At 23.9% G+C, this 27,139-nt stretch overlaps 1 protein-coding gene across 1 annotated transcript in view; it reads right to left on the bottom strand.

Annotated features, from left to right (window-relative positions):
- LOC117176268 (proteasome adapter and scaffold protein ECM29) overlaps positions 1-27,139 on the bottom strand; it is a 73,476-nt gene that overhangs the window by 26,245 nt on the left and 20,092 nt on the right. Inside the window, exons 10-19 of the mRNA XM_033366435.1 lie at positions 25,955-26,094; positions 20,800-21,103; positions 17,186-17,378; positions 13,488-13,844; positions 10,297-10,472; positions 9,940-10,041; positions 6,822-7,028; positions 6,632-6,746; positions 6,362-6,545; positions 3,240-3,528 (exon numbers count right to left, since the gene is read on the bottom strand). Coding sequence (XP_033222326.1) covers positions 3,240-3,528; positions 6,362-6,545; positions 6,632-6,746; positions 6,822-7,028; positions 9,940-10,041; positions 10,297-10,472; positions 13,488-13,844; positions 17,186-17,378; positions 20,800-21,103; positions 25,955-26,094 — 2,067 coding nt within the window. The remainder of the gene's footprint in view (positions 1-3,239; positions 3,529-6,361; positions 6,546-6,631; positions 6,747-6,821; positions 7,029-9,939; positions 10,042-10,296; positions 10,473-13,487; positions 13,845-17,185; positions 17,379-20,799; positions 21,104-25,954; positions 26,095-27,139) is intronic.

Here is a 27,139-nt window from a genome sequence, read left to right as displayed (position 1 = left end):
ATAAAGTTTTTTATATGAATATTTTGAACTAAAGATATTTTTTAGATGAGCAGATACTCTGTAAAACAGGGAAAATAAGGAGATTTTTCAAGTATATATAGAAATATAATCTTTCACGTCAAATTGTTGTGGGTTCTATATTAAATTAATTTTAAAACTTTTCAGATTCCAAACTTTTTAAGTAAAAATATTGCATTTACAAGCAAAATAGACGAACCAAATAATTAAATTTGGAACCAAAAAGATGAATTTTATACAAAAAAGACGAATTTTTAACAAAATACATGAATTTTCTTTAAAAAAAGACAAATTTTTACAATTAAAATTATGAATAATCAACCTTGAAAACTAATTTTTAACAAAAGAATTTAACTTTTAACCAAGTAATTGAATTTTCCAATAAAATTATGTATCTTCAAATTCAATAGTTCAGTTTTCGGCTAAGAATATTAGATTTCTTTAAAAAAAGTCGAAGTTTCAAGTAAAAAAGATCAATTTTGAACAAAAAATTGAACATTTAAATTTTCAGTCTAAAAAAATTGCAACAACAAAGAAAACGAATTTCAACAAAATATTTAAAAATTCAGTTAAAAAAATTAATAAAAAAATAATTTTCAACAAAATTATTACATTTCCAAAAAAGAGATAAATCTTTAACAAACTAGATTAGTTCATTTTTCAGTCAAAAAATTAATTTTTAAATAAAAAACAAACAAATTTGCAACAAAATTGTTCATTTTTCCCTTTAGAATGAATTTTTAAAAAAATACATGAATTTTTAATTAAAAAAATAAGTTTTCAACTAAAAAAATACAATTTGCAACTAAAAAAGATAAATTGTTAACCAAAAATTTATAAGTTAAATTTTTAGTTGAAGAAATTAATTTGTACTCAAATAGATGAATGCTCAACTAAAATGATGGAATATTCTACTAGATTGGTTCAATATAAAGTTAAAAATGTAATTTTTACCAAAAAAAAAAAGGAATTTTCAACAAAATAGTTCATTTTTTCGGTTTAACTTTCAACCAAGTAATTGCATTTCCAACTAAATAAATGAATCTTCGACTGTAATAGTTGCATTTTTAACAAGAAAGATTCATTTTTAAAAAGGATGAATTTTCAACAAAATACATGAATTTGTAACTAAAAAAAGATAAATTTTCGACTACAAGAGATCAATTTTCAACTACAAAAGATAACTTGTCAACCAGAAATTGAGGAATAAAATTTGTTGTCAACAAAATTAATTTTCAACCAAATAGATGAATGTTCAACTGAAATCGTGGAATATTTTACTGGATTAGTTAAATTTTCAATAAAAAATTAATTTTCTACTTAAAAAAATATCAAAAAAAATAATTTAATTTTGAACAATAATAGTTAAATTTTCAGGTGAAAATTAATTTTCTTCCCCAAAAAAAAATAATTTCTAACAAAAGAGATGAATTTTAAATTAAAATTATGATTCTTCAACCAAAAAAAGAAAAAAAATTCTGTTTCCTATGAATTAAAAAGATGAGCTCTCAACGAAAAATATAATAGTTGATAGTTCAACCAAAAAACGTTTAAATTTTAAATGAAAAAACAGTTTAATTCAACCAAAAGGAGAATTTTCAACTAAAATATATTTTGGAGTCAAGAGAGAAAAAATGTCAATCAAACTGATGAATATTTAACAAAAGAGCTTAACCTTCAACCAAGTAATTGAATTTTCAACTAAAATGATAAATTTTCTATTGCGATAGTTAACTTTCCAATCAAGAAGTTTAATTTTCTATATAAAGCTCCTATTACAAATAAAAAATACTGTCATTTAATTTAATATTACAATTAGAAAAACATGTATTCTTATAGGTCCTATAAAATAGTTTAATATACATTTTGTAAAATTCTAAAATTTTTTGTTCGAACCTCTCGAAATTTTGTTTAAATCCCATAGAATCATTCAAATCCTTGAAAACCCCTTGACATTTTTGAAAGCTCTTGAAAATTCTTCTGACGCTATTAAAAAGCCCTAATATATTTCAAATGCTTTTAAATCTCCGTGAAATTATTGAAATCATATAAAAAGGCCTTAAAATCTTTTTAAATTTGCTACAGATTTTTCAAATACTTTAAAATCTTTTCAAGTTAATGGAATCAATCAAATAATGTCTTGACATATATTAAAATACCCTAAAATATTTAAAACTATTGACTCTAAAACTATTGATCCTTGAAGGTTTTAAAAAATATTTCAAATATTTTGAAATCTCTTAACATTTTCTGAAGCTCTTAAAAATGCCATGGAATTAAAAAAAAAATCTAACATATTTCAACTCCTTTCAAAACTTTTAAAATTCCTTTTGAGACTTTTTAAAACTCTTTAAAATTCCTTTGAATTTCAAGAATATCCTGAAAGCTTTAAAATCGTTTTGAATCATTTCAAATGGATGAAATCATTTGAAGATTTTTTGATATATTTTAAAATAACAAAGAATCTTTGAAAATTTTTGGAAGTTCCTGGAAATGTTTGAAAATGTTGCAAATCTTAAGAAATCTTATATAATCCCTTAGAATCCTTTAAAATATACTAAAATTTTATACATTCCATAATACATTCATAATATTACGAAATAATATTAAATAATGGATTCCATATCTTTTGAAATTCTTCAAAGCATCATGAAAATTTGGTTATGTACCTTAAAATCATTTAAATCCTCAGAAATTCCTTGAAAATGTTTAAATCTATTGAAAATGCCCTCCAGAATCTTCTAAAATGAGATGAAACATTTCGAAACCTTTTAAATGTTTTGAAACCCTATGCAACTTTCTAAAGCTCTTCAAAATTCCTTAAATGTTTTAAAAATACTCGAAGATATTTCAAATTCTCTTAAACCTTTTGAAATCAATTGAACATTTTTTAAAGCTCTTGAAAATTCCTTGAAATGTTTAAAAATATCCTAAAAATGTTTAAATCCTTTGAAATCCCTTCATGTTATAATTTCAGCTACTTTGAAATGTTTTGAAATCCCTTAAACAAATGTAAAGCTCTTGAAAATTCCTTCGAATTCTTAAAAATACTCTAAAAACTTATAAGTCCTTTGAAATCTCTTTAAAATATTGAAATATATTAAAAATTTTAGTAATACTTTTTAAATGCCCTAAAATATTTCAAAAGAATTCAAGAAAATTGAGAAATAGGTATAGAACAAAAAAAGGATATAGTATTTAATTTCTAATTCTCTACTTACGGCTTTGTTTGTCGAAGGCACGATCGCGCGCCAAATGCTGGCCATGCTCTGTTGAGTTTTGGGAGTCGGATCGAACTGATACCTGTACAACTTGGGTACAATAATCGGTAGATATTTTTTTAACTCTGCACTGTCAAGAGTCGCGAATGCCGAAAATCCATAGGCAGCTCCTTTCTTCGATGTCCAGACAGCGTTGTGATTAGCCAAATGCAAAAATTGATACATCAACTTTGGATTGTTCAGGTCTGAGGCGAGAGAACAAATCTCACGATAAGTCGACAAATTTCCCCTATCAAAACACAAATATTACGGATGTCAATTTTTTTAATTTATTTCAGTGCAGTTTTAATTTAAAATTTGTATTTTTCTATAAACTTAGGCATCACAGCAGTTCAGTAGTTCATTTTTAGGTAAAAAAAAAAATATATATATATATATATATTGAAAGGGGATTTAATTAATTATTAATTTTTTTTGTATCATTTGTGGATCTCGTAAATATTGAACGAAAATGTCTTCTAACAGTAATGCCTTTTTCTTTCGCAAGTTTTATTGCAATTTTTTGTTTGTTTTAAGTTTTTTGTTTAGCTTGCTTTGAAAAATCTGAATTCAGAACTTTTCGTAATTATTTTTTATTAAAAAGTTTACTGTTTAAATTTTAGTTGAGAATTTATCTTTATCAGTTAAGATTTTAAGATTGGATTGGAAATTTAACTATTTTGTCAGAAATTCGAAAATTCATAATTTTGAGTTGAAAATTTAACTGCTTTAAAGACAATTCGTCTTTTTGGCTTAAAAATAAAAAAATGGATACAAATTATTTTCTTTCTTGATTTAAAATTCTTTCTAGTTTAAGATTCAAGTATTTTGTTCAAAATTCGTTTCTTTGGTTTGAAAATGGATATTTCTGATTAGAAAATCAAATGTTTCAAAGAAAATTAATGTTTTTGGTCTGAACATTCAACAGTTTGATTGAAATTTTTCTTCTGTAATGCATTTTTGGTCTTAAAATTCATATCTTTTGGTAGAAATTTCATAATTTTTAGTTCAAATTGCAACTTTTTTTTTAAAATTGATTTTGTTTGATTAAAAATATAACTTTTTGATTGAAAATTACATTATTTTGTTGATAATTCAAAAATTATTTTAAATAGTTATCCTTTTTGGTTAAAAATTCTAATGATTTTTTTTAATTCGACTTTGTGTCTGAAAAAATCAACTATTTTGGTATGAAATTCTATTATTTAGCTAAACAGTAACATTTTTATGAAAATTTAACTATTTCAAATTGAAACTTCAACTATTTTTGTAGAAAATTCGTGTTTTTGGTCTAGAAATTCAACAAGTTGGTTGAAATTTTTTTTCACCCTTGACTTAAAATTCTTTCATGGTTAAAAATTTTAATCTTTTGTCGAAAATTGGTTTTTTGGTTCGAAAACTCATCTTCTTTGGTAGAAATTTCATCTTTTTAATTTAGAATACAACTATTTGGCTGAGAATCTATCTTTTTTTATATTAAAAATGTAATTGTTTTGTAGAAAATTAATCTTTTTGGTTTGAAAATTCTACAGTTTCGTTGAAATATTTGATCTTTAATGAACAAAAAAATCTACCTTGTTCATAGATTCAAATATTGTATTGAAAATTCCACTATTTTTCTGAAAATGAACTCCTTGATGAAAATTTATATTTCTGATTAGAAAATCAAATGTTTTGTAGAAAATTAATCTTTTTGGTCTAAAATTCAACAGTTTGGTTTAAATTTTTTATCTTTAATGAATTAAAAAAATCCATCTCGTTCATAGATTCAAATATTTGATTGAAAATTCGTTTTTTTTGGTTTGAAAATTCATATCATTCGGTGGAAATTTCATAATTTTTAGTTCAAATTGCAACTTTTAGTTGAGAATTGATCTTGTTTGGTTAAGAATATAATTTTTTAAATTAAAAATTACATTATTTTGTTGATAATTCGAAAATTATGTTAAAAAGTTATCCTTTTCTGTTAAAAATTCTAATATTTTTTGTTAATTCGTCTTTGTGTGTGAAAAACTCCACTATTTTGGTAGGAAATTCTATTATTTGGCTAAAAAGTAATATTTTGATTTAAAATTCATACCTGGGTTTTGCAGACAGTGTTTTTGGCTTAAAAGTTCAACAATTTAGTTGAAAATTTCTTTTCTTGGATCAAAATTTTTAATATTTCGTCGAAAATTGAACTATTTCAGATTGAAAATTCAACTGTTTTTGTAGAAAATTCATGTTTTTGGCCTAAAAGCTCAACAAGTCGGTTAAAATTTTTCTTCATCATTGACTTAAAACTCTTTTATGGTTACAAATTCAAATATTTTGTGAAAAATTTTGGAAAAAATTTCTTTTTGTGGGTCGAAAATTCAATTATTTGGTAGAAAATGGAACTATTTGGCTAAAAATGAAATTTTTTCTTTTAAAATTTATATTGTCGGATTGAAAACATAATTGTTTTGTAGATTCGTATTTTTTATAAGAAACTTCAACAGATTGGTTTACATTGTTCCTCTTTCATGAATGTAAAATCGTTCTTTGTTAAAAATTCATCTCTTTTGGAAGAAATTTAATCTTTTTTCGTTAAAACTGCAACTTTTGGTCCAGAATTGATCTTTTTTGATTAAAAGTTTAATTGTTTTGTTTATAATTACAACATTTTGTTATAAAGTCCACCGTGTTGGTCAAAAATGAAACTATTTTGTTGAAAAGTTGTTTTTTTATGCATGCATTAACTGTTTGTGATTAAAAGTTATAAATTTAAAAAAATTTATAAATCAACCATTACATTTTGCGTTGAGAATTCAGATTTTTTAGTTGAAAATTCAATTAATTGGTTTAAATTTCAACTATTTTGTTAAAAATAAGTTTTTTTTTGTTGAAAAATCGTATTTTAGGTAGAAAATTCAACTATTTGGTTTAATATTTATTTATTTTCTTGAAAATGCAATAGTTTTACTTGAAATATTAGGAATTTATTGCTTTTTAATTTGAATTTAATATTAATACACACATTAATTTTATTTAAGAGAGAAGTCTCGATTTTAAGTGTTTTAGGGGATCAGGTAAAAAGGGGACTATAATTTTTCTAAACTTACCCTAAAGGACTCTTTCCCATTTCGTTATCTTCGAACAAAACTGTATCGGACGTGACTTTTATTCCATCTCTTCGACCATGGACAAACTGATCTAATAAATTCGACACTAACGATTCACGATTATTTTCTCCACTCGAATTATAAACGAGGTACAGTCCCTTTGATGCCGCGTCCTGTACAAATTCTGTAGAAGAAAAAAAATTAATTAATAGAAAATTAACTTATAATATTTAATTTTGATGAATTTAAGAAAGACCAGATTTCCATTACCATTGCTTTCAGAAAGAAGATCCATAAATGAGTTCTGAATTATTGCGAGATTCTCTTTTATGTAGGGACGGTCCGGATTGTGTTTCAATAACGAAAGTAAACTAATGCACACAGCCTGTAGAATAAAATTTGTATTAAAAAAAAAAAACAATAAAAAAATGTATACGTTTTAAAAAACATATAAAATTACCTGTCTTAAGTTAGGATGAGGTTCTCTAACATTTTGAAACAATTTGTTAAGAACCAAAACTAAGAGCTCGTCACTTTCTTTGCTATATGGAACCTGGTGTTCGCTGGGAAGAACTTTCCAAGCATTTCTTCCTTCCAAAGATGATTTACCTTGAACGCAGCACACCAAAGATTCTCCCAATGTCAGATGAATTTCCACATCTTTAGTCTGTCAGAAAAATACGCGTTAATTTGGCGTTATTTTTTTAAATAAAAATTTTAAAACGTCATTTTAAATTCCCAAAAGAGTTGAAATTAAAAAATAAAGCTGTTTCTTTTTTAACAGAAGATTTTAACTTTCAACCAAGTAGTTGAATTTTAAAACAAATAGATGAATTTTCAAAACTTAAATTATGAATCTTTAACTAGAATAGTGGCATTTCCAACCAAGAAGATTAATTTTCTCCTCAACGATTCTAAATTGAGAATCTTCAACTCGTATTTACAACCAGAAAGAAGAATTTTCATCTAAAATAATAAATTTTTAACTGTAAGAATTGAATTTTCAAAATAAAATGAATTTTTAACAAAAATGTTAAACTTTCAACTAAGCAGTTGAATTTTAAAACAAAAAGATGAATTTGCAAAACTAGAATTATTGATCTTTAACTATAATAGTTGCATTTTGAACCAAATAGTTGAATTTTCAACTAAAAAAGATCAACGTTAAAACAAAAAAAAATTTCCCTGCAAAAAAGTTAAATTTTCAACCAATTTAAAGAATTTTCAATCTAAAATCTAAGAATTTTCATCTAAAATAATAAATTTTTAACTGTAAGAATTGAATTTTCAAAATAAAATTAATTTTTAACAAAAATGTTAAACTTTCAACTAAGTAGTTGAATTTAAACCTAAAATTTGAATTTCCAAAACTAAAATTATATGAATATTTCACTGGAAAAAAATCTATTCAACTAAAGTTAATCTATAACTATTAAGAGTTGAATATAAAAAAAATGTTAAAAAAAAGAGTAAAACTTTGAACCAAGTGGTTGCATTTTAAAACAAAAAGATGAATTTTCAAAAGTAAAAGTATAAATCTTTAATTAGAATAGTTGCATTATCAACTGAGGATATTAATTTGCTACGAAAAAAAAACGAATTTTCATACAAATAGTTGATTTTTTTAAGAAAAAAGATAAATTTTCAAACAAAAAAATGTACTAACAAAATAGTTAAATTTTCAAACAAAGTGATGAATTTTCAATTAAAATCGTGAATCTTTAACTCGTATTTTCAACAAAAAAATGATTTTCGACTGATATAATTAATCTTTAACCATAAGAGTTGAATTTTCAAAATAAAATTAATTTTTAACAAAAACTTTAACTTTTCAGCAAGCAGTTAAATTTTCAACCAAAGTTAAGTATTTTCAATAAAAATGAAGAAACTACAACTGAAATAGTTTAAATTTCAACCAAGTAGTGGAATTTAAACCTAAAATTTGAATTTTCAAAACTAAAATTATATGAATTTTTTACCAAAAATATGAATTTTCAACTAAAATTAGTAATCTGTAACTGGAGCAGTTGAATTTTCAACCAAGATGATTACTTTTCTATAAAAAGAGGAAATTTTAACAACTGGAATAATTCAATTTTCAGTTAAGAAAATTAAATGACAAACGAAAAAGGCTAATATTCAACTAAGTATTTCAAGTTTTAGCTGAAATAGTTGAATTTTTAGTTTCAAAATTAATTGTTAACTACAAAAAGAACTTTCAACAAAATTGGTAAATTTTCAATTAAAGAGATGAATTTTCAATTAAAATTATGAATATTCAACAATAACAAAAATTGTAATAAGAGAGTTTAACTTTCAACCAATTTGTTGAATTTGCATTCAAAAGTGATGAATTCTCAACGAAAAAATGTAATAATTGATATCTCGGCCAAACAATATTTTTATTCAAAAACAGTTTAATTTAACGAAAAAATACCAATTTTAAATTAAAAATAGAATAATACAATTTCCAGTTAAAAAATTAATTTCCAACGAAAAAATAATAATTTTTAACAAAACAGTTATATCCAATCATATTAAGTTACTTTTACGTATGAAAAAACATTGTTATTTAATTTATATGAAAATTTAAAAAAAGCACGCCCTGGAAAAAATATGCTGACTTAAAAAAAACTCTGACGTTTCCAGGGTTTTCCAGAGATACAAAAATTTCCTGACAAATCCCGTTTTTCCATGGTTTTCCTGGCCCACATAGAATTCACATTCTGTGTAAAAGTTTAAATTAAAAAAAATGACAAAAAAATTTTTTTTTTTAATTTTACTACGGATAATGATAATTTTTTAGCACCATTTTTTTCTTTAGTTTTTCAATAATATCTGAATTAGGAAAAAACCTACAACATTTCAAAGACAAAATGTGTGATATTTTGAGAAATAGACGTCAAATTTAAAATATTATTAACTTCTCAACAACAACAAAATGTTCTCAAATCGGAAATATACGTGTCAGCTAATTTCCTCTAAAATATCTTATGCAGTTTTTTTAACTGTAAATGAGTAGGAAAAATCAAAAGAATTGTTTATTTAAATTATCATTTGATAAAGGTGACTGAAACGAACCACTATTTTCACTTTGCGTCTTTGTCAATTTATTTACAAATAATTGAAATTTCTTGTTTCTTTATTGAGCATCGATCAAACGAACAAAAATCTTTTTAGATTTTGAAAATGCTTTGTTAATCATTTATTCAATTATTTTCTTCATTTCGTCATTTTCATGAATTTGCACGTACTATTTAAGCATTATATAAATATGTTTTCAATTTTAATAAGAAAAGTAAAAAATATATTCGATTGATTCGCAAATAATTGGAATTATAGACACAGAAAGTTTTTTCAGTTGTTGAATGTAATAAGCTTTTTGTTTAAAAAAAAAGTTTTTACGCCAATTGTAAAATTTTTTTTAAGTTGATTTCTTATTGTACAAAAGAATATTTCTACAATATTAGAACTTTTTAATCAAATTTTTTTTTCACAACAATTTTCACGTGGAAAAATATATAATAAACTATAATGAAAATATAAAATAAACGAATTCTTGTATTTAAAAAACTTACATCTTTTGCCATCGAAATTAACTTCTCAGCTATAGATTTGGTGTGAGGGAACTCTTCCCCAACGCATAAAAATCCTAATGAGAGGGCAGCTGTTTCCTTCATCTGAAATATTAAAGCGATTTGTAAAAAAAAAAACAGAAAGGTCAAGAGTACGAAAATCCAAAGTAAAATTATTCACTACAAAATATAAAATCAGAATAATAAAGTTCAAAGACGCCCTTTATTTGAATGTTTATATCATAATAATATTTATATTACTAATTTATTTATTCTTAAATTTTAATGAAAGTTAATTATATTAATTTTAATTACTTATTAAATAAAGTCTTTTCAAGCAAATATTACCAATTTTATTACCTTAGTATTCATTTTAGGACTCGTGAGGGTAGAAAATAATTTGTCTACGATTCCCATTTTGCTAAAACCTGTATCACTATTGTCTGGTAATGGGAGAGAAAAGGTTTTTCCCATGATTCCAATTCCCTGTGTGGCAGCAGTTAAGAGTAGAGGATTATTTTCATTCAAACATGCACCTGAAAAAAATATATTGACAGTATAAATTATGTTTTCAGACTTCACAGCCAACAATGTAAATTTTCAACCAAGAAAGATTTTTCAGTCAAGGAAGAAAAAAAATCCAACCAAATAGTTGAAGTTCAATCCAAAAATGTAAATTGTCAAAAACAAAAATTAATTTACAACTTATAAATATTAAATTCCAAACAGAATTGATTTTTTAACTGAATAGTCGAATCCTCAAACATAACAGATCGTTTCTCAACAAAAAAGTTGCATTTTGAACTAAAAAAGATCAAATTTCTAACAAAAGAGATGTATTTTCTGCCAAAAAAAAGACGAATTTTCAACAGAATAGACGAAATTTGAACTAAATAAGTTTGAATTTTTAACAGAAAAAAATTTTTATTTAAATTAGAAACAGTTAAATCAGACACAAATAGTTTAATTCAACTTCAATCAAGTAAGATTTTAATATTAAATAAAAAAGCATTGAAATCAACCGAAAAAAAGACGAATTTTCATCCAAATAATTAAAGTATCACCTAAAACAGCTTAATTTAAGAAAAAAGAGACAAATTTGCAACTAAGAAAAATTTTTCAGGAAAGAAAGAAAGAAATATCTAACAAATTGTTGAGTTACCTAGCCAAAAAGGCAAATTTATACAAAGCAGTGGAATTTTCAAGAAAATAGTTCAATTTTCAACCTAAGAGATGAATTTGTATTAACAAAAAACATGAAGTTTCTGAACAAAAGAGACTAATTTTTAACCTTAACAGACAAATTTTCTACAAAAAATTACCATTATAAAACCATAAAATATAAATATTTAATAAAAGAGTTCATTTTCAAACAAATGGTTGAATTTTGAATAATAGTTTGATTCAGCCAAAAAGAGACAAATTTGAGACGGTTTGAATTCAACCAAAACAAGACGAATTTTCAAACGAATGATTGAATCCTTTGATTTGTGTTCAACAAGAAAAATCAAATTTGCAAATAAGAACGATTTTTTAGTCAAGAAAGAGAGAAAATACCACCAAATTTTTTAATATTCAATCCAAAAAAGTGAATTTTCAAAAAAGATCAATTTTCTACCAAAACACAAATTTTTAACAAAACAGTTGAATTTTCGACAAAACAAAATTTATTTTCAAACAAATAGTTAAATTTTCAACCAAGAAAATTATTTTCTAATTATTTTCAATCAGAAAACATTTTTCAATCCAGAAAAAAACTCAACCAAATTGTGGAATTTTCAACCCATCGAGATAAACTTAATAGTTGAATTTTAAAGCAAAAAAGATTTTTCTTTTTAATGGAAAACAGATGAGTTTAACCAAAAAAATGCAAATTCTCGATGAAAAATATATTATTTGATACTTCAACCAAACCGATTATTTTCATACAAACAGTAGCATTTTTCCAATTTTGGAACTTGAAGTTAAACGGGTAGAGCTTCTACACAAAAGTTAAGTTTCCAACAGAAAAGTTGATTTAAAAGAAGCTAGAGAACATAGAAGATTGAACGATTATATATATTTTTTTAATAAACTGAACACTTTTTAAATTGAAAGTTACATCGTTGTAATTTCAAATAGTTAAAATATCCTTAAAATTCTTTAAAATTTTATTTCAAAATCTTGTAAAATTTAAATGTTGTTTTACATTTTTTCAAATTTTAAATTATTTTTAACATTTTTTCTCAACTTTTAAACATCTTTAAAAATTATTCGAATTATTCTTAAATTTTTTCTTTAAGATTTTGTTTACATCCTACCAAATTAAAAACCAAATTTCTTACAAATTTGTCACATTAATTTTTGATAATTTTGTAAATATTTCTAAATATTTTTAAATATTCTCTTAAAATTAATTTTCAAAATAAAAAATCATTTTCAATTTCCCTAGGAAATGTTTTTTAATTTTCTAAAGCTTTTCAAGATTCATAAAAAGCTTCTAAATTTTTTATTCCAAATCATTTCAAATTTCAAATTGATTTTGGATTTTTTTTAACTTCCAAATATCTCATCAACTTTCACAATTTTTTCTAAGAATAATTAGGTGCTCAATTGTTATTTATACATCAGAGTTAAACCATTTTTACTAGTAGATTACATTTTTTTAATACAACAATTAAAATTGTAACGTTTAAAGTTTAGCTTTTTGTTTAGTTTTAAATATTTAATTTATAATTACTGCTTTTACATGAACAGTCAGAAATGTCTAAATATCAAGTAATTTTTTCCATTTCTTAATTAAAAACTTTTAAATTGAATGGTTTAAAAATTGCATTTTTTAGACTGAAATAATATTTTAAATTTAATAAGTCTTTATTTATGAATATATATTATTTTAAAGTAATTTTAAAATTGAAAATAGTTTCTAAATTTTCAATCGGGCGTTTACATTTGGTTATCTAATAAGACTTTCCAATTAAAACACTTTAATTTTTAATGTTAAGATCTGGAAATTCTAAAGCGGTGAACTAATTCCGAATCGTCTTCTAAAATCAATTATTAATTACTTTTTAAATATTAAAGTACAATTCAATTTGAAAAATCATTTATTAATTTAAATTCACAATTGATCAACTAACAATGTTTTTTATCGAAAATCATCGATTTTAAACACTTCTAATTTTTAATCATTTAAGTTTTTAAAATTGCACTTTTAAATTCTTTAAATTAAAATGTTTAAAAATTAGAAATCTAAAATGACATTTTTTTAAAGTGACAGATTTTCGAATTACGCATTCTACACTGAATGGTATCATAATTGAAAAAGATAAAAATTAAACTAATTATTAAAAAAAAAAATGAAATCAAAGTTGGAGAGATATTATTCTAAAAAATTGTAATATTCACGGTCAAAAAATAAATTTACTGTCATTTTCCGGTTTCATGATCTAGCGGCCGCCCTCTTTTTAAATTTTATGATTTCTAATTAAGGATTAAATGATGATTAAAAATGACGATTGATGAAAAATGAAGAAAAATGATCATTTTGAATGAGATAAAAATGAACTTACACGTAATCTCCACTGCAGTAGAGTAAACCTTCAATTTAAGTATCTCCGCTGGATTTTCGTGCTTCAAAGATACCAATTTTTGCTCCATCATGTAAGACAATGCCAGCAAAGCACCATGCTGAATATCCACAATTTTATTTTTAACAGACGTCACAATTTCTGCCGCCTGACTTTCGAATTCATTGAAAGGCAAGTGGGTAACAATTAAGGCATAAATCTTGGCACTTAGTTCCCGAATATTCTCCTTGGTGGATGTCATCAATTTTCTGAACCAGGGCAACTCCCTCTCGTAACGTTTCGATATTTCTGGCGACATCGTACCCAAAACTTCCAGCAGTGCACTCAAGGAAACTTCATCTGGAATTAAGTGTATTAAATCTTCATTGTGTTCAATTTAAAACTAACAAAATTGTCAGTGGTGCCGTCTTAAAAGAAAAAAGTGGCCTGGCGGTACAGAAAATTAAATTTGATAACAGGGAGGAGGATTATAAGTGGCAATATCCTTATGAACTTAGATAACATTTAAAATTTAATCCCAAGCAGAAAATTTAACTTTATTTTTGGAAAAAAGTTAGTTTTTATCGAAAATTGTATTTTCGGTTTAAAATTCATCTCGTTTAGGTAAAAATTGTATTATTTGGTCAACAATTTAATTAGTTGATTAAAAATGCAACTTTATTGTTAAAAAGTCATCTGTTTTTATGAAAAATTCAACTACTTTTTTAAAAGTTTACTTTTTTAGTTAAAGGTTCATCTCTTTGGTTGAAAATTTAACTATTTTGATAAAAAATTGGTTTCATGTTTGGTTAGAAAATACATTTTTTAAACTGACTTTATAACTCTATTCGGTTTATGGTAAAAAATTTATCCTTTTCACATAAACATTGATCTTTTTTTAGTTGAAAGATCAATTTTTTGGTTAAAAAATCTTGTATTTCTTTGAAAATTCATCGTTCTTGTTAGGAATTTCATCTTGCTGGTTAAAAATTTACCTTTTTTGGTTAAAAATGCCATTGACATACGCTTCGTTAAGAACGCATATTTTTTGGTAAAAAAGTCGATTGAATTATTTAACTTAAAGTTGAACTACTTTCTAAAAAAATTAATTTCTTTAAACAAGGATTCATAATTATAGTTGAAAATTCAACTATTTGCTAAATGAACTTTCTTGTTCAAAGTTCTACTATTTTGTAGAAAATTCATCTTTTTTGCTTTAAAATTCAACTTTTTCGTAGATAGTTCGTTTTTTTGGACTTGAAATAAAAAAATGTTGTTAAAAATTAATTTTTTCTCAAGACTAGTATTTTTTGGCAGAACATTAATCTTCTTGATCGAAAATGATTCTTTTTGGTTGAAAATTTAACAATTTTCTTAAAAATTACTTTTTTTTTGTTACAAATTTTGTGTATCTGTAAATCTGACTCATGTTTGGTTAAAACTTTATTCTGTATATTGGATAAGTTGGAAATTCGCCTTTTTTGGTAGAACATTAATCTTCTTGGTCGAATATTCATTTTTTCTTTAAATTCGATTTTTTCTTTGTTCAACGTTCTTTTAAGCAGGATTTTTATCTGAAAATTTAAGTATTTAACTATTTGGTAGAAAATTCCTGCATTTTGTTGAAAGTTCATCTTTTTTTATAGAAAATTGATCCTATTTTTGAAAATTTAACTTTCTGGTTGAGAATTCAAATATCTTAAAAACGTATCTTTCTTGATTTAAAATTATATTTTTTATTGGAAATTTATCTTTTCCCATCTAAAAAATGTACTCCCTTGTTACAAATTCATCTTTCATGATAGCAAAGTCATCTTTCTTGGTTAAAAAATAATTTTTTAAATGAAAATTCAACTGCCTTCTAAAAAATTTGTCTTCAAAATTTAAATATTTAATTAAATGCCCTTTTTTTAAATTCAACTATTTGATTGGAAATGCACCTTTGTAGCCTGAAAACTTAACTACTTGGTTAGAAAGTAAACTATTGTGTTTAAAATAGAATTATTTTTTGAAAATTGGTCTATTTTGTTTAAGTCATAATTTTTGGTTTCAAATTTAACAATTTTGTTGAAAATTCGTTTTTTTTTCTTTGTTCAGCGCTTTCTTTTCATCCGAGTTTTTATCTGAAAATTTAACTATTTAACTATTTGGTAGAAAATTCATATATCATGTTGAAAAGTAGTCTTTTTGGGTAGAAAATTATTCTTGTTTGTTGAAAGTTCAACTTTCTGCTTGAGAATTCAACTATCTTGTTGAAAATTCATCTTTCTTGATTGAAAATGATGTTTTTTGCTAAAAATTAATCTTTTCTGATCTAAAAGGCCACTGTTTTCTAAAAATATTCGAATTTTTGGCTTATAACATTTACTCTTTTGTTGAAAATTCACCTTTTATGATAGAAAAGCCAATTTTTTGGTTAAAAATAATTTTTTAAATGAAAATTCAACTATTCAAACCATTTTTTCTTAAAAATTCGAATATTTGATTAAATACTCACTTTTTTTGTCTTTGGAAATTTAAATATTTGATTGGAAAAGCATCTTTGTATGCTGAAAATTTCATTATTAAAAATATAACTGTATAAAATCGAATTATTTTTGAAAAATGTCTCTATTTTGTTTAAGACATAATTTTTGGTTTAAAATTTAACACTTATGTTGAAAATTCGTTTTTTTTTTGTTCAAAGATGATTTTTCATCCGATTTTTTACCTGAAAATTTAACTATTCAACTATTTTGTGAAAAATTCATGTATTTTGTTTAAAAGTCATCTTTTTGGATAGAAAATTGATCATATTTGTTAAAAATTCAAATTTTTTGTTTGAAATTCAACTATTTGGTAGAAAGTTAATATATTTGCTTAAAAATTCACTTAAAAATATATTTTTTGTTAAAAAATAATCTTTCATCATAGAAAAGTCATCAACCTTGGTTGAAAATTAATTTTGTGGATCAAAATTTGTCTTTTTGCCATAAAAATTCGAATATTTCATAGAATTTAAATCTTTTTTCTTTGAAAATTTAACCATTTGATTGCAGATGTATTTTTTTATGATGAAAATTTTACTATATGGTTAGACATTCAACTATTTGGTTAAAAATTGATTTTTTTTTAAATTTGTCTATTTTGTTAGTCATCATCTTTGGTTGAAAATTCAACGATGTTGTTAAAAATGCATCTTTTTTGGATTAAAAATTAATCTTTTATCGTAGAAAAGTCATCCTTCTTGGTTGAAAATGTATCATGTTTAGTTGAACTGTAACTTTTTTGTTAAAAAATCAACTATCTTTGAAAAATTCTACTTTTTGGCTTGAAAATTTGACTACTTGGTTGAATCTTTAAATATTTTTTGGAAAACTCGTCTCTATACTGAAAAGATCATCTATATTTTGTTCTTAATACAAATATTTTATTTGTAACTAATTTGTTTCGCCTTTTTCTGTTGAAAATTCATCTCTTTGTGTAGAAAATAGTTTTGGTTGAAAATTCAACTATTTTCTTGAAAATGCAATATATTTCGACTTGAAATATTAGAAACTTAAAGTATTTTATTATATTATATTTTGTACAGCACAAAATTGGTAACGTGGTTTATGGATAGCCCATAACTGGAAATTGTTTTCGGTATTTTTCCGCTTGACACCGCCAGGACGCGAGTACACCAATGAAAATTGTAGTATAAAGTTAGTTAAAATCCTCACCAGCATCCTTAGCATGGCCGATTCGAATATTAAGAAAACTGAGGTAGTTATTCAAAATTTCAGGTTGCTCTTTCAGCAAAGTTTCCAGGTAACGACCAACCAAAGGACTGTACTCGCATGGATGTTGAATCTGTTCACCCTGAGCGGAAATATTTGCACTCTTAGCGAGGCAAAGTCGCAAATAAAGAACGATCTGCAAATTAAAATATCAGGTTCTTCAATCTGAAAAATATTTATAGGGAATTCGTCCCTGAGAGGCCTCGGACTCATTTTTGGAAATTCAAAATAGTGTAAATAGTAGCATAAATTAAAAAAAAATAACATAAAGACCTTGGATTCACTTCAGAGATAAGAAATAGTGTCAATAGTGTCACAAATTTGAAAAATAGTGTCAAACTAGTTTCATAAAATTTTTCAAGTATTCAACTCATAATAAGAATACGAAAATTTAATTATTTGTGGTTAAAAGTTCATTCTTGTCGGTTGAATTAAATTTTTGGTTAAGAATTCGTCTTTTTTATAAAAAAAATGTAGTTATTTGGTTGAAAATTCAACAATTTAATTCAAATTTTTGACTAACATTTTTATTTTTTAATTTCACCTGTTTTGTTGAACATTCTTCTTTTTGGTTTGAAACTTCATCTTTTTTTTGTAGCAATTCCATCTGTTTTATTATAAATTTAACAGTATCTTTAAAAATCAATCTTTTTCAGTTGAAAATTGACTTTTTTTGTTAGAAATTTAACTGTTGTATAGAAAATGAATATTTTTGGCTCAAATATTCATTAATTTGGTAGAAAATTCAACTATTTGAATAAAAATATATGTATTTTCTTGAAATTCGTCTTTTTTTGTAGAAAATTCATTTTTCTGGTTAAAATGCAACTCTTTGGTAGAAAATTAATCTGTTTCAGTTGAGAATTCTAGTACTTTGTTAAATATTCGTTTTTTTTCGTTAGTTCTAACTGCCTTTCACTTTTACTTAAAACCTTTTTTTTGTGGCTTCGCTTTATATTTGTTAAAACAAATTTTTTCAATTAAGAATTTAACTATAAAAATATTTTTTTTTACTTCACAATAGAACAATTTAGTAAAAAATTCAACTATTTGGTGAAAGAGTAAACTTTTTGTTAAAAATTCTTTTCTTTTTTTATAGTGGAAATTAATTCTCTTAAAAAGAAATGTAACTATTCAGTTTAAAATTTATAGAATCGAAAAAAATATAAACTAAAAATTAATAAAATAAAATTTGTACTAACATTACATCCATTTTTATACTATTTAGTTTAAGATTTATTTTATTTGTTCAAAATTGGTCTTTTTGGTAGAAAATTAATCTCTTTAATTAAAAATTACACTATTTGGTTCAAATTCCAATGTTTTTTAGACAACTCATCTTTTGTTACAAATGCACCTGTTTGGTTGGAAAGTAATTTTTTTTTGGTTAAGGATTTAACAATTTTGTTGCAAATTCGTCAGTTTTGGTTGAACGTAACTGTTTTTTTAAATCATTTTATTTAAAATGAACATCTATTCTTGGTTAAAATATCAATTATTCCATTTTTATTGAGGGTTCATATTCTTTCGTTGAAAATTCAAGTACTTGATTTACATTGTTTAATTACTAAGTCTTTCAAATTAAACCAATTCTGTTTACAACTTTAAAATCTGTAAGTGGTTTAATTTTGAACATTTTCAGAATCGTCTTACAAAATAAATTATTGTTTAATTTTTAGTAATCGAGGTTATGCAATCTTTCTGTTTACAATGCCTAATTCTAAAAAATTATGAATGGAAAATGTTTCTTTTCAGTTCTCCATTTTAAACTTATATTATCAACTTAAAGAGTTTAAAAACGGAGATCTTAAGACTTAAATAATTAAAAATTAAAAACGTTTCAAATTGAACATTTTTGATTTAAAAAAGCATTTTAAATCAAAAATGTTTAACTAAAAAGACGAATTTCCAACAAAAAAAGATTTTTCGCTCAAAAAATAAATAAAAAGTTTATCTAAATTATTGAACCTTCAAACCAGAAAACAAATTTTTTTACCAAAATTCAATTTTCAAACAAAACATTTGACTATTCAACTGAAAATTAATTTTGCATGAAATACTGATGCATTTTTACGCAAAATAAGGGAAATTTCAAACTAAAAAATTATTTTTTACAAAAAAAACGCGAATTTTTAACTAAAAAATATCAACTATAAAAAATAGAAAAGTTCCATTTTCTGTTAAAAAATGAGTTCTAAACAAACAAAAAAAGAAGTATTTTCCACTAAACAGTTAAATTTTCAACAAAACATAAGCTCCAATAAAAAATTTCACAAGGTAGATTAATGTATAACAAGATAATTAAACTTTTAACAAACGAGATAACTTTTTAACTTAAAATATAAATCTATAACAAAAAAAGTGATTTCTTAACAAAGCGATTCAACCAAATGTTTTAAATAAATTAGTTGAATTATCAAGCAAAGAAGAACCATTTTTAACCAAAACGTTGCATTTTTAGACAAAAAATGATTTTTTAACCAAAAAGGATGACTTTTTAACAAAATTGTTGAATTCTCTAGCAAATAGTTGCATTTTTATCAAAAAATATGGAATTTATCTTGAAGCAGAAGAATTTTTTATTACGAAAAAAGTTGAGTTTTTATCCAAAAAGATTCCAGTTAACTCAGTAACATCAAAAATTGAATTTTTGTAACAAAAAAATAAGCTTCTACGAAAAAAATAGACTTTTCAATCCAAAAAGAATGAATTTGTAATAAAAAACAAATTTTTTTATAAGTGGAACTTTCATCCAGAAAATATTCTTGTTCATTTTTCAACATCAAAATATAAATTTTAAACGAAAAGTAAATTTTCTACGAAAGAGTTAAGTTTTCAAGAAAATAGTATAATAGCTTAATTTCTAACCAAACAGTTGCATTTTTATACAAAAAAATTTAATTTCTGCTGAAGCAGGTAAACTTTAAAATAAAAAAGACAAACTTAAAAAAAAGAGTTGAATTTTCAACCGAAAAGTTAACGAAAAAAAGCAAATTTCTATTAATTCAAATAAATTCTGAGATTCTCATAAATTCTCAGATAATTTATTTCTCGGTTATATTCTCGGTAATATTCTCATTCTCGTTACCGTTCTCAAAGTAATAAAACCAGCTCATAACTCTATGCCCACCTTGATAATGAAACACAATTCTTTGAAATCTCATTAAATTCCTCGATATATTTTAAAATACAATATATTCTCCAATCCTCTGAAATGTTTAAAATATATGAAATTTTGAGAAATCCCTAGAAATCTTTTGAAATCCCGTACATAATCTTGAAATCTTTAGTATCTTTTAAATTTTGTTTAGAAATATTAAAAGTTTTGAAATCCACCGAAGACCCCATAAAATCCGTAGAAACTATAATGTTTTGAAAACAAATCAGTCCTTTGTTAATTCTTAACTTTATTTTAATTTATGTGGACCGTAAGACATAAAGAAAAATCTATGATTTAAAATTCAAACTTTCAAATTGCTAGAAAATTTCTGAAAATCAGCTAAGAAGTTTAAAAACGTGTTTAAAAGACAAGAAGTAAATTTTTAAAGTAGACTCACCTCTGTAAAAGCAGCATTGTTATAAGGCAAACTTTTAATTGCAGAGTCTTTCTTTCCCGAATTAGGACCGTTTATCTTCGCCTGAGATTTCAAATGCACATACGATATTAGCTTCGTAAACTCTGGCAGAGGAATTTCTTTATTCTGCTTATCTCTCTCATTTTTATAGGCGGTCCCATATAAAGCTTTGAGGGCTTCCAAGCTCACTTCCTGGGTCGTATCGCCACAAGCGAGGAGAAGCAAATAACGAGAAGCAGCGTCGTCTTCTGGGAAAACAGTTGATGCATAATGTACCGCAACAAATCTGCAAATATGAATAAATAATTTACTTACATTAACTAGTATCATCAATAATAGTAAAAAATTCAAGAGAATTTCAAAAAATAAAGGGGGAAATCCCAAAGGAATTCAAATGAAATGCACAAAATATTTGAGAATCTTGTAAAAACTTTGAAACTCTACGAAACCCCTCACTCCTTGTAAATAAATTCTTTGAAAACCATGACAATATTATAAAATCTCATGAAATTCTATGAAACCTGACAACATTTCTTAAAATCCTGGAAAATTTATTAAAATACCTTCAGAGCTTTCTAAATTTCTTAAAATTACTGAAATCCTCGGAAATCTTATAAAAAGTCTTTGAACCTTTTAAAACCTTATAGGCCTTGTGAAATCGTTCCATTAATTATATATTATAGAAAATTATTTACAATCGGATTAAAATTTCTTTAAATCAGATATCATTCAACTTCTTGAAAAACCCTTAAATTGGTTTAATTTTCTAAATTCCCTTCAAATTATTCAAATTAATTAAAGATTCCTGGAAATCTTTTAAAGTGCTATAAAATATTTAAATGTTTCAAATCCTTTGAAGTATTGAAATCATGAAAAAAATGTCTTGAAATCTTTTTAAATAACCTGAAATATTTAAAATCCTTTGAAAACAAATCTTTTGAAATTCCATGAAGCGTTTTAAAGCTTTTAAAAATTCCTTAGATGTTTTAAAAACCTCATAAAATTATTTTAAATCCCTTAAAATTATTTTGAATTATTCAGAATCTTTTAAATAACCTAAAATATTTCAAATCCCTTGAAACTTTTTAAAGCTCTGACAAATTACTTGAAGTTTTTGACGCTATAATCTTTTAAATTCTTTAAAATCCCTTCAATTTATTGAAATTAATTGAAGATTCCTTGAAATCTTTTGAAATACTATTGAATGTTTAAATGTTGAAGACCCTTCAATTGATTAAATTAAGGAAAAAATGTCTTGAAATCTTTTTAAATAATTTGAAATATTTAAAATTCTTTGTAATTAAATCTTCGGAAATCCCATGAAGTTTTTGGAAACTCTTGAAAATTCCTTGGCTGTTTTAAAAATCTCTTAAAATTATTTGAAATCACTTAAAAAGAAATTAAAGTTTTTGACTCTTTAATCTTTAAAATTCCTTAAAATCCCTTTAAACTATTGAAATTATTTGAAGATTCCTTGCAATCTTGTAAAATATCATACAATTTTTAAAATAATTTCAAATGTGTTAAAATCCTATAAAACTTTGTTAAGCTCTTGAAAATTCCTTGGATGTTTTAAAAAACTTGAATGTTTTAAAAATCTCGTAAAATAATTTGAAATCGCTTTAAATTCTTAAAAATTATTCGGAATCTTAAAAAACCCTGAAATATTTCAAATCTCTTGAATTTTTTCACTCTGTAATGTTTAAAATCCTTTAAATTCCCTTCAAATTTATGAAATTAATGAAAGATTCCTTGAAATCTTTTAAAATACCATAATATTTTTAAAGGTTTAAAACCCTTTAAATTATTGAAATCCTGAAAAAATGTCTCGAAATCTTTTTAAATAACCTGAAATATTTAAAATCCTTATCCTATAATCTTTTATATTCTTTAAAATCCCTTCAAATTATCGAAATTAATTGAAGATTCCTTAAAATCTTTTAAAATACCACTGAATATTTAAATGTTTAAGACCCTTCAAATGATTGAATTAAGGAAAAAATGACTTGAGATCTTTTTAAAAAACCTGAAATATTTAGAATCTTTTAAACTCCCTTTAAATTATTGAAATCAATTGAAAATTCCTTGAAATCTTTTAAAATATCATACAATTTTTTAAATTGTTTCAAATCTTTACGACCGGATGAAAATTGTTTTAAATCAGATAGAATCATTAAAATTCTTGAAAATCCCTTAAAAAACTTGTAATCCTTTAAATTCCCTTCATGTTATTGCAATTAATTAAAGATACCTATAAACCTTTTAAAATCTCATAAAATATTGAAATATTTAAAACCCTTTAAATTATTGAAATAATGAAAAAATGTCTTGAAATCTTTTTCAATAACCTGAAAATTTTAAAATCCTTTGAAATCAAATCTTTTAAAATTCCATGAAGCTTTTTAAATTTCTTGAAAACTACATGAGTGTTTGACTCTATAATCATTAAAATCCTTAAAATTCTCTTCAAATTTATGAAATTAATTGAAGATTCCTTGAAATCTTTTAAAATTTCATACAATTTTTAATATTATTTCAAATCCGTTAAAATCCCTTGAAACTTTTTTAAGCTCTTAAATTCCTCGGATGTTTTAAAAAATCTTGAATGTTTTAAAAATCCCTCATAATAATTTGAAATCGCTTTAAATTATTAATTAAATATTTCAAATCACTTGAAGCTTTTTAAAGCTCTTGAAAAATACTTTAAGTTTTTTACCCTAAGATCTTTGAAATCTTTTAAATTCCTTCAAATTATTGGAATTAATTAAATATTCCTTGAAATCTTTTAAACACCATGACATATTTAAATGTTTAAAACCCTTTAAATTAATGAAATTATGAAAAATGTCTTGAAATCTTTTTAAATAACTAGAAACATTTAGAATCGTTTGAAATCCCTTCAAACTATTGAAACCAATTGAAGATTCCTTGAAATCTTTTTAAATATCATACAATTTTTAAAATTCTGTCAAATCATTTAAAATCCCATGAAACTTTTTAAAGCTTTTGAAAATTCCTTGGATCTTTTGAAAATCTCTTAAAATCATTTGAAATCCCGTAAAATTATTCAAAATTGTTCAGAATCTTTTAAAATAACCTAAAATATTTCAAACCTTTTAAATATTTTCAAATCCCTTGAAGCTTTTTCATGCTCTTGAAAATTACTTGGAAGTTTTTTACCCTAAGATCTTTAAAATCCTTTTAATTCCCTTCAAATTATTGAAATTAATTTAATATTTCATGAAATATTTTAAAATACCATGAAATACTGAAATGTTTAGAGCCCTTTAAATTTTTGAAGTCATGAAAAAATGTTTTGAAATCTTTTGAAATAACATGAAATATTTAAAATCCTTCAAATTCCATTCAAGCTATTGAATCAAATTGAAGATTGCTTGAAATCTTTTAAAATATGATGAAATATTTCAAATTTATTTAAATCCCATGAAACTTTATAAAGCTCTTGAAAGTTTCTTGGACCTTAAAAAATAGTTTAAGATCCTTTAAATTCCTTTCAAATTATTGAAATTAATTAATGATTCCTTGAAATCTTTTAAAATATCATTAAATATTTAAATGTGTAAAACCCCTAAAATTATTGAAATTAGAAAAAAATTTCTTGAAATTTTTTTAAATAACCTGAAATATTTATAATCCTTATAATCCTTTTAAACAATTGAAATTAATTGAAGCTTCCTTAAAATCTTTCAAAATATCATAAAATCTTTTAAATTCTTTCAAACCTTTTGAAATCCCATGAAACTTTTTGAAGTTCTTGAAAATCCCTGGGATGATTAAAAATCCCTTCAAATTATTGAAACTATCTTAAGATTCCTTGAAACATTTTAAAATCTCATAAAATCATTGAAATACTACGAAATGTAATAAAATCTCTTGTAATCCGTTAAAATAACAATCCATGGCAATTTTTAAATCTCTTAAAAATGCCTGGGAATTTTTTCCAAAAAATATTTAAAATCCTTTAAAATCTTTTGAAATCCCATGAAACTTTTTAAAGCTCTTGAAAATTCTTTGGGATTTTAAAAAATGCCCCAACATCTTTAAAATAATTTAGAATATCTTCAAATTATTAAAATATATTTTAAAATTCTAAAAATCTTTTAGAATTATTGAAAATTCTTCAGTATCTTTTAAAATATCCTAAAATGTTTCAAATACTTTGAAATCTTTTAAAATCCCTTAAAACTATTTAAAGCTCTCGAAATTTCGTTTGGATTTTTTAAAATACTCATATTCACATTTTTTAAATATATTGAAAATTTGAGGACTTTTTTTAAATATCCTAAAATATTTCAGAAAAATTCAAGAAAATTCAGAAATATTTAGACAGTGTACCTGAATTTTATAGTAGTTAACCCACGGTCTAATTTATTTAAGGGAAAGTGACTAAAGTGATATTTTCATTTTAAAAAGCGACTATAGAGACTTTATCCTAAAAAAGTGACTATCAAGTGATTTAGGAAAAAGAAGTGACTAATAGTCACTGTTTGGCAGCACTGAGTATTCTTGACAGTTACTTAAAAAGCTTCTCAAAGAAATTCCCTGACATTTAGCATTTTTTTAACTCCCTAATGAAACTGATCCAACCTGACAAAATCCCTTGACTTTTTTCCTGATTTCCAAGTTTGCCTTGACCTACGGCCACACTAATTTTAATTTTATTATGAAAATCTGCACTCTGAACATCAAATCTCGAAATAAAAATCAAGTAATTCTATACATTTATGTAATATAAATGTTTAAAATCCAGAAATAATGAGTATTATTATAGTTTAAAATCAAATTTTTTAAATTAGACCGTGAGCCTCTAAATCTGTATCAATATAAAGAAACAAAATACATTCTTGGATCATTTTGTAGGAGATAACTAGAAAATCAGAGAATCAGAAAATCAAACATTAAAATAATTTAAATGTTAATATTGAGTAGCATTTCCATACTATTTCTATGTGGATTCCATACATAAATAACTTAGATTTTCTTTTTTTTTTTAAATAAAATCTAAAGTGAGTTTGATAAATGTATAATAATAATTTATTTATTAAATATAATTTGATAATTGATAACCCTTTTATTTTTTTTAAGTGATTCGATATACTCAATTGAATCTTCTTACCTAACATGTGATTCTGGCGATTCTATATGAGAGGATAGCAGAGCATTCATCATGGCAATTTCATCTTCCTTGGTTAGTTTAAATGCAGACGACATACTAATCAAAGCATTTCGGACTGTGTGTCTCAAGTCACCATCCGTCTGAAAATAATTAATAACATTAATAGAAACAATCACAGGCCTCCTACTCAAGAGATCGAAAAAAGTGTAAAAAAGTCACAAATTCTTTTAACGTGTGACAAAATAGGGTCATAAAAGTTTTCAAATATTAAAAATCAAGTTCAATATTTATTTAAGATGTTATTCTTTAGTTTAATATACAAATTATCAAAATTCCTATTTATTTGTCACATTCATACTTGCTACTGAACGCAAACATTTATTTTAATTCACGACGTTACCTCGAAAAATTCTTCAACACAATAGAGAAAAAAATTGCAAAATAAATGAATTGTGACACAAACACTTAAATTTTCCACTAAAATGATCAATTTTCAACAAAAAATGGGATAGTTCAACTTTAGTTGAAAAAATTCATTTTCAACAAAAAATACGAATTTTCCAGAAAATAGGGCAATTTTGAACCTAACTTTTGAATTTTCAACTAAAATGATGAACCTTAAAGTGAAATAGTTGAATTTTCAACAAAAAAATTAATTTCGACTAAAAAAGATAAATTGTCAGCCAAAACCTAAATAATTAAGTTTTAAGTTAAAAAAAAATCATTTTTAAGGAAAGAAATTAATTTTCAACTAGAACTATCGAATATTCAATTTGACTAAGTTAAATTTTCAATTGGAAAAACTACTTTCCACTACAAACAATTTTCAAAAAAAAACTAACCTTCAAAAAATAGTTGTTTGCAAACAAAGTAATGAATTTTCAACTAAAATTGTAAATAGTTAACTGAAATGGTTAAATTTTAAACTATAAAGACGAATTTGCTACTAAAATGATCATTTTTTAACCAGAATAATTAAATCTTTGTCTAAAAAGATGAAATTTCGACTAAGAAGATTAATTTCTATAGAAAAAAAAAACGAATTAATTTAATTTAATTGTAATTTAATTTAAATTTTTAGTCAAAAAATGAATGTTCAACCAATGAGTTGGATTTTTAACTAAAAATATGGAATATTCAACTCGAATAATAGTTAAAATTTCAGTTTAAAACCCGATAATTTCC

Source organism: Belonocnema kinseyi, chromosome 7 (assembly GCF_010883055.1).
Source record: "Belonocnema kinseyi isolate 2016_QV_RU_SX_M_011 chromosome 7, B_treatae_v1, whole genome shotgun sequence".
In the NCBI taxonomy this organism is placed as follows: domain Eukaryota; kingdom Metazoa; phylum Arthropoda; class Insecta; order Hymenoptera; family Cynipidae; genus Belonocnema; species Belonocnema kinseyi.
Note: the sequence above shows the minus strand (reverse complement) of the source record. Positions and strands in the feature narration are given on the sequence as shown.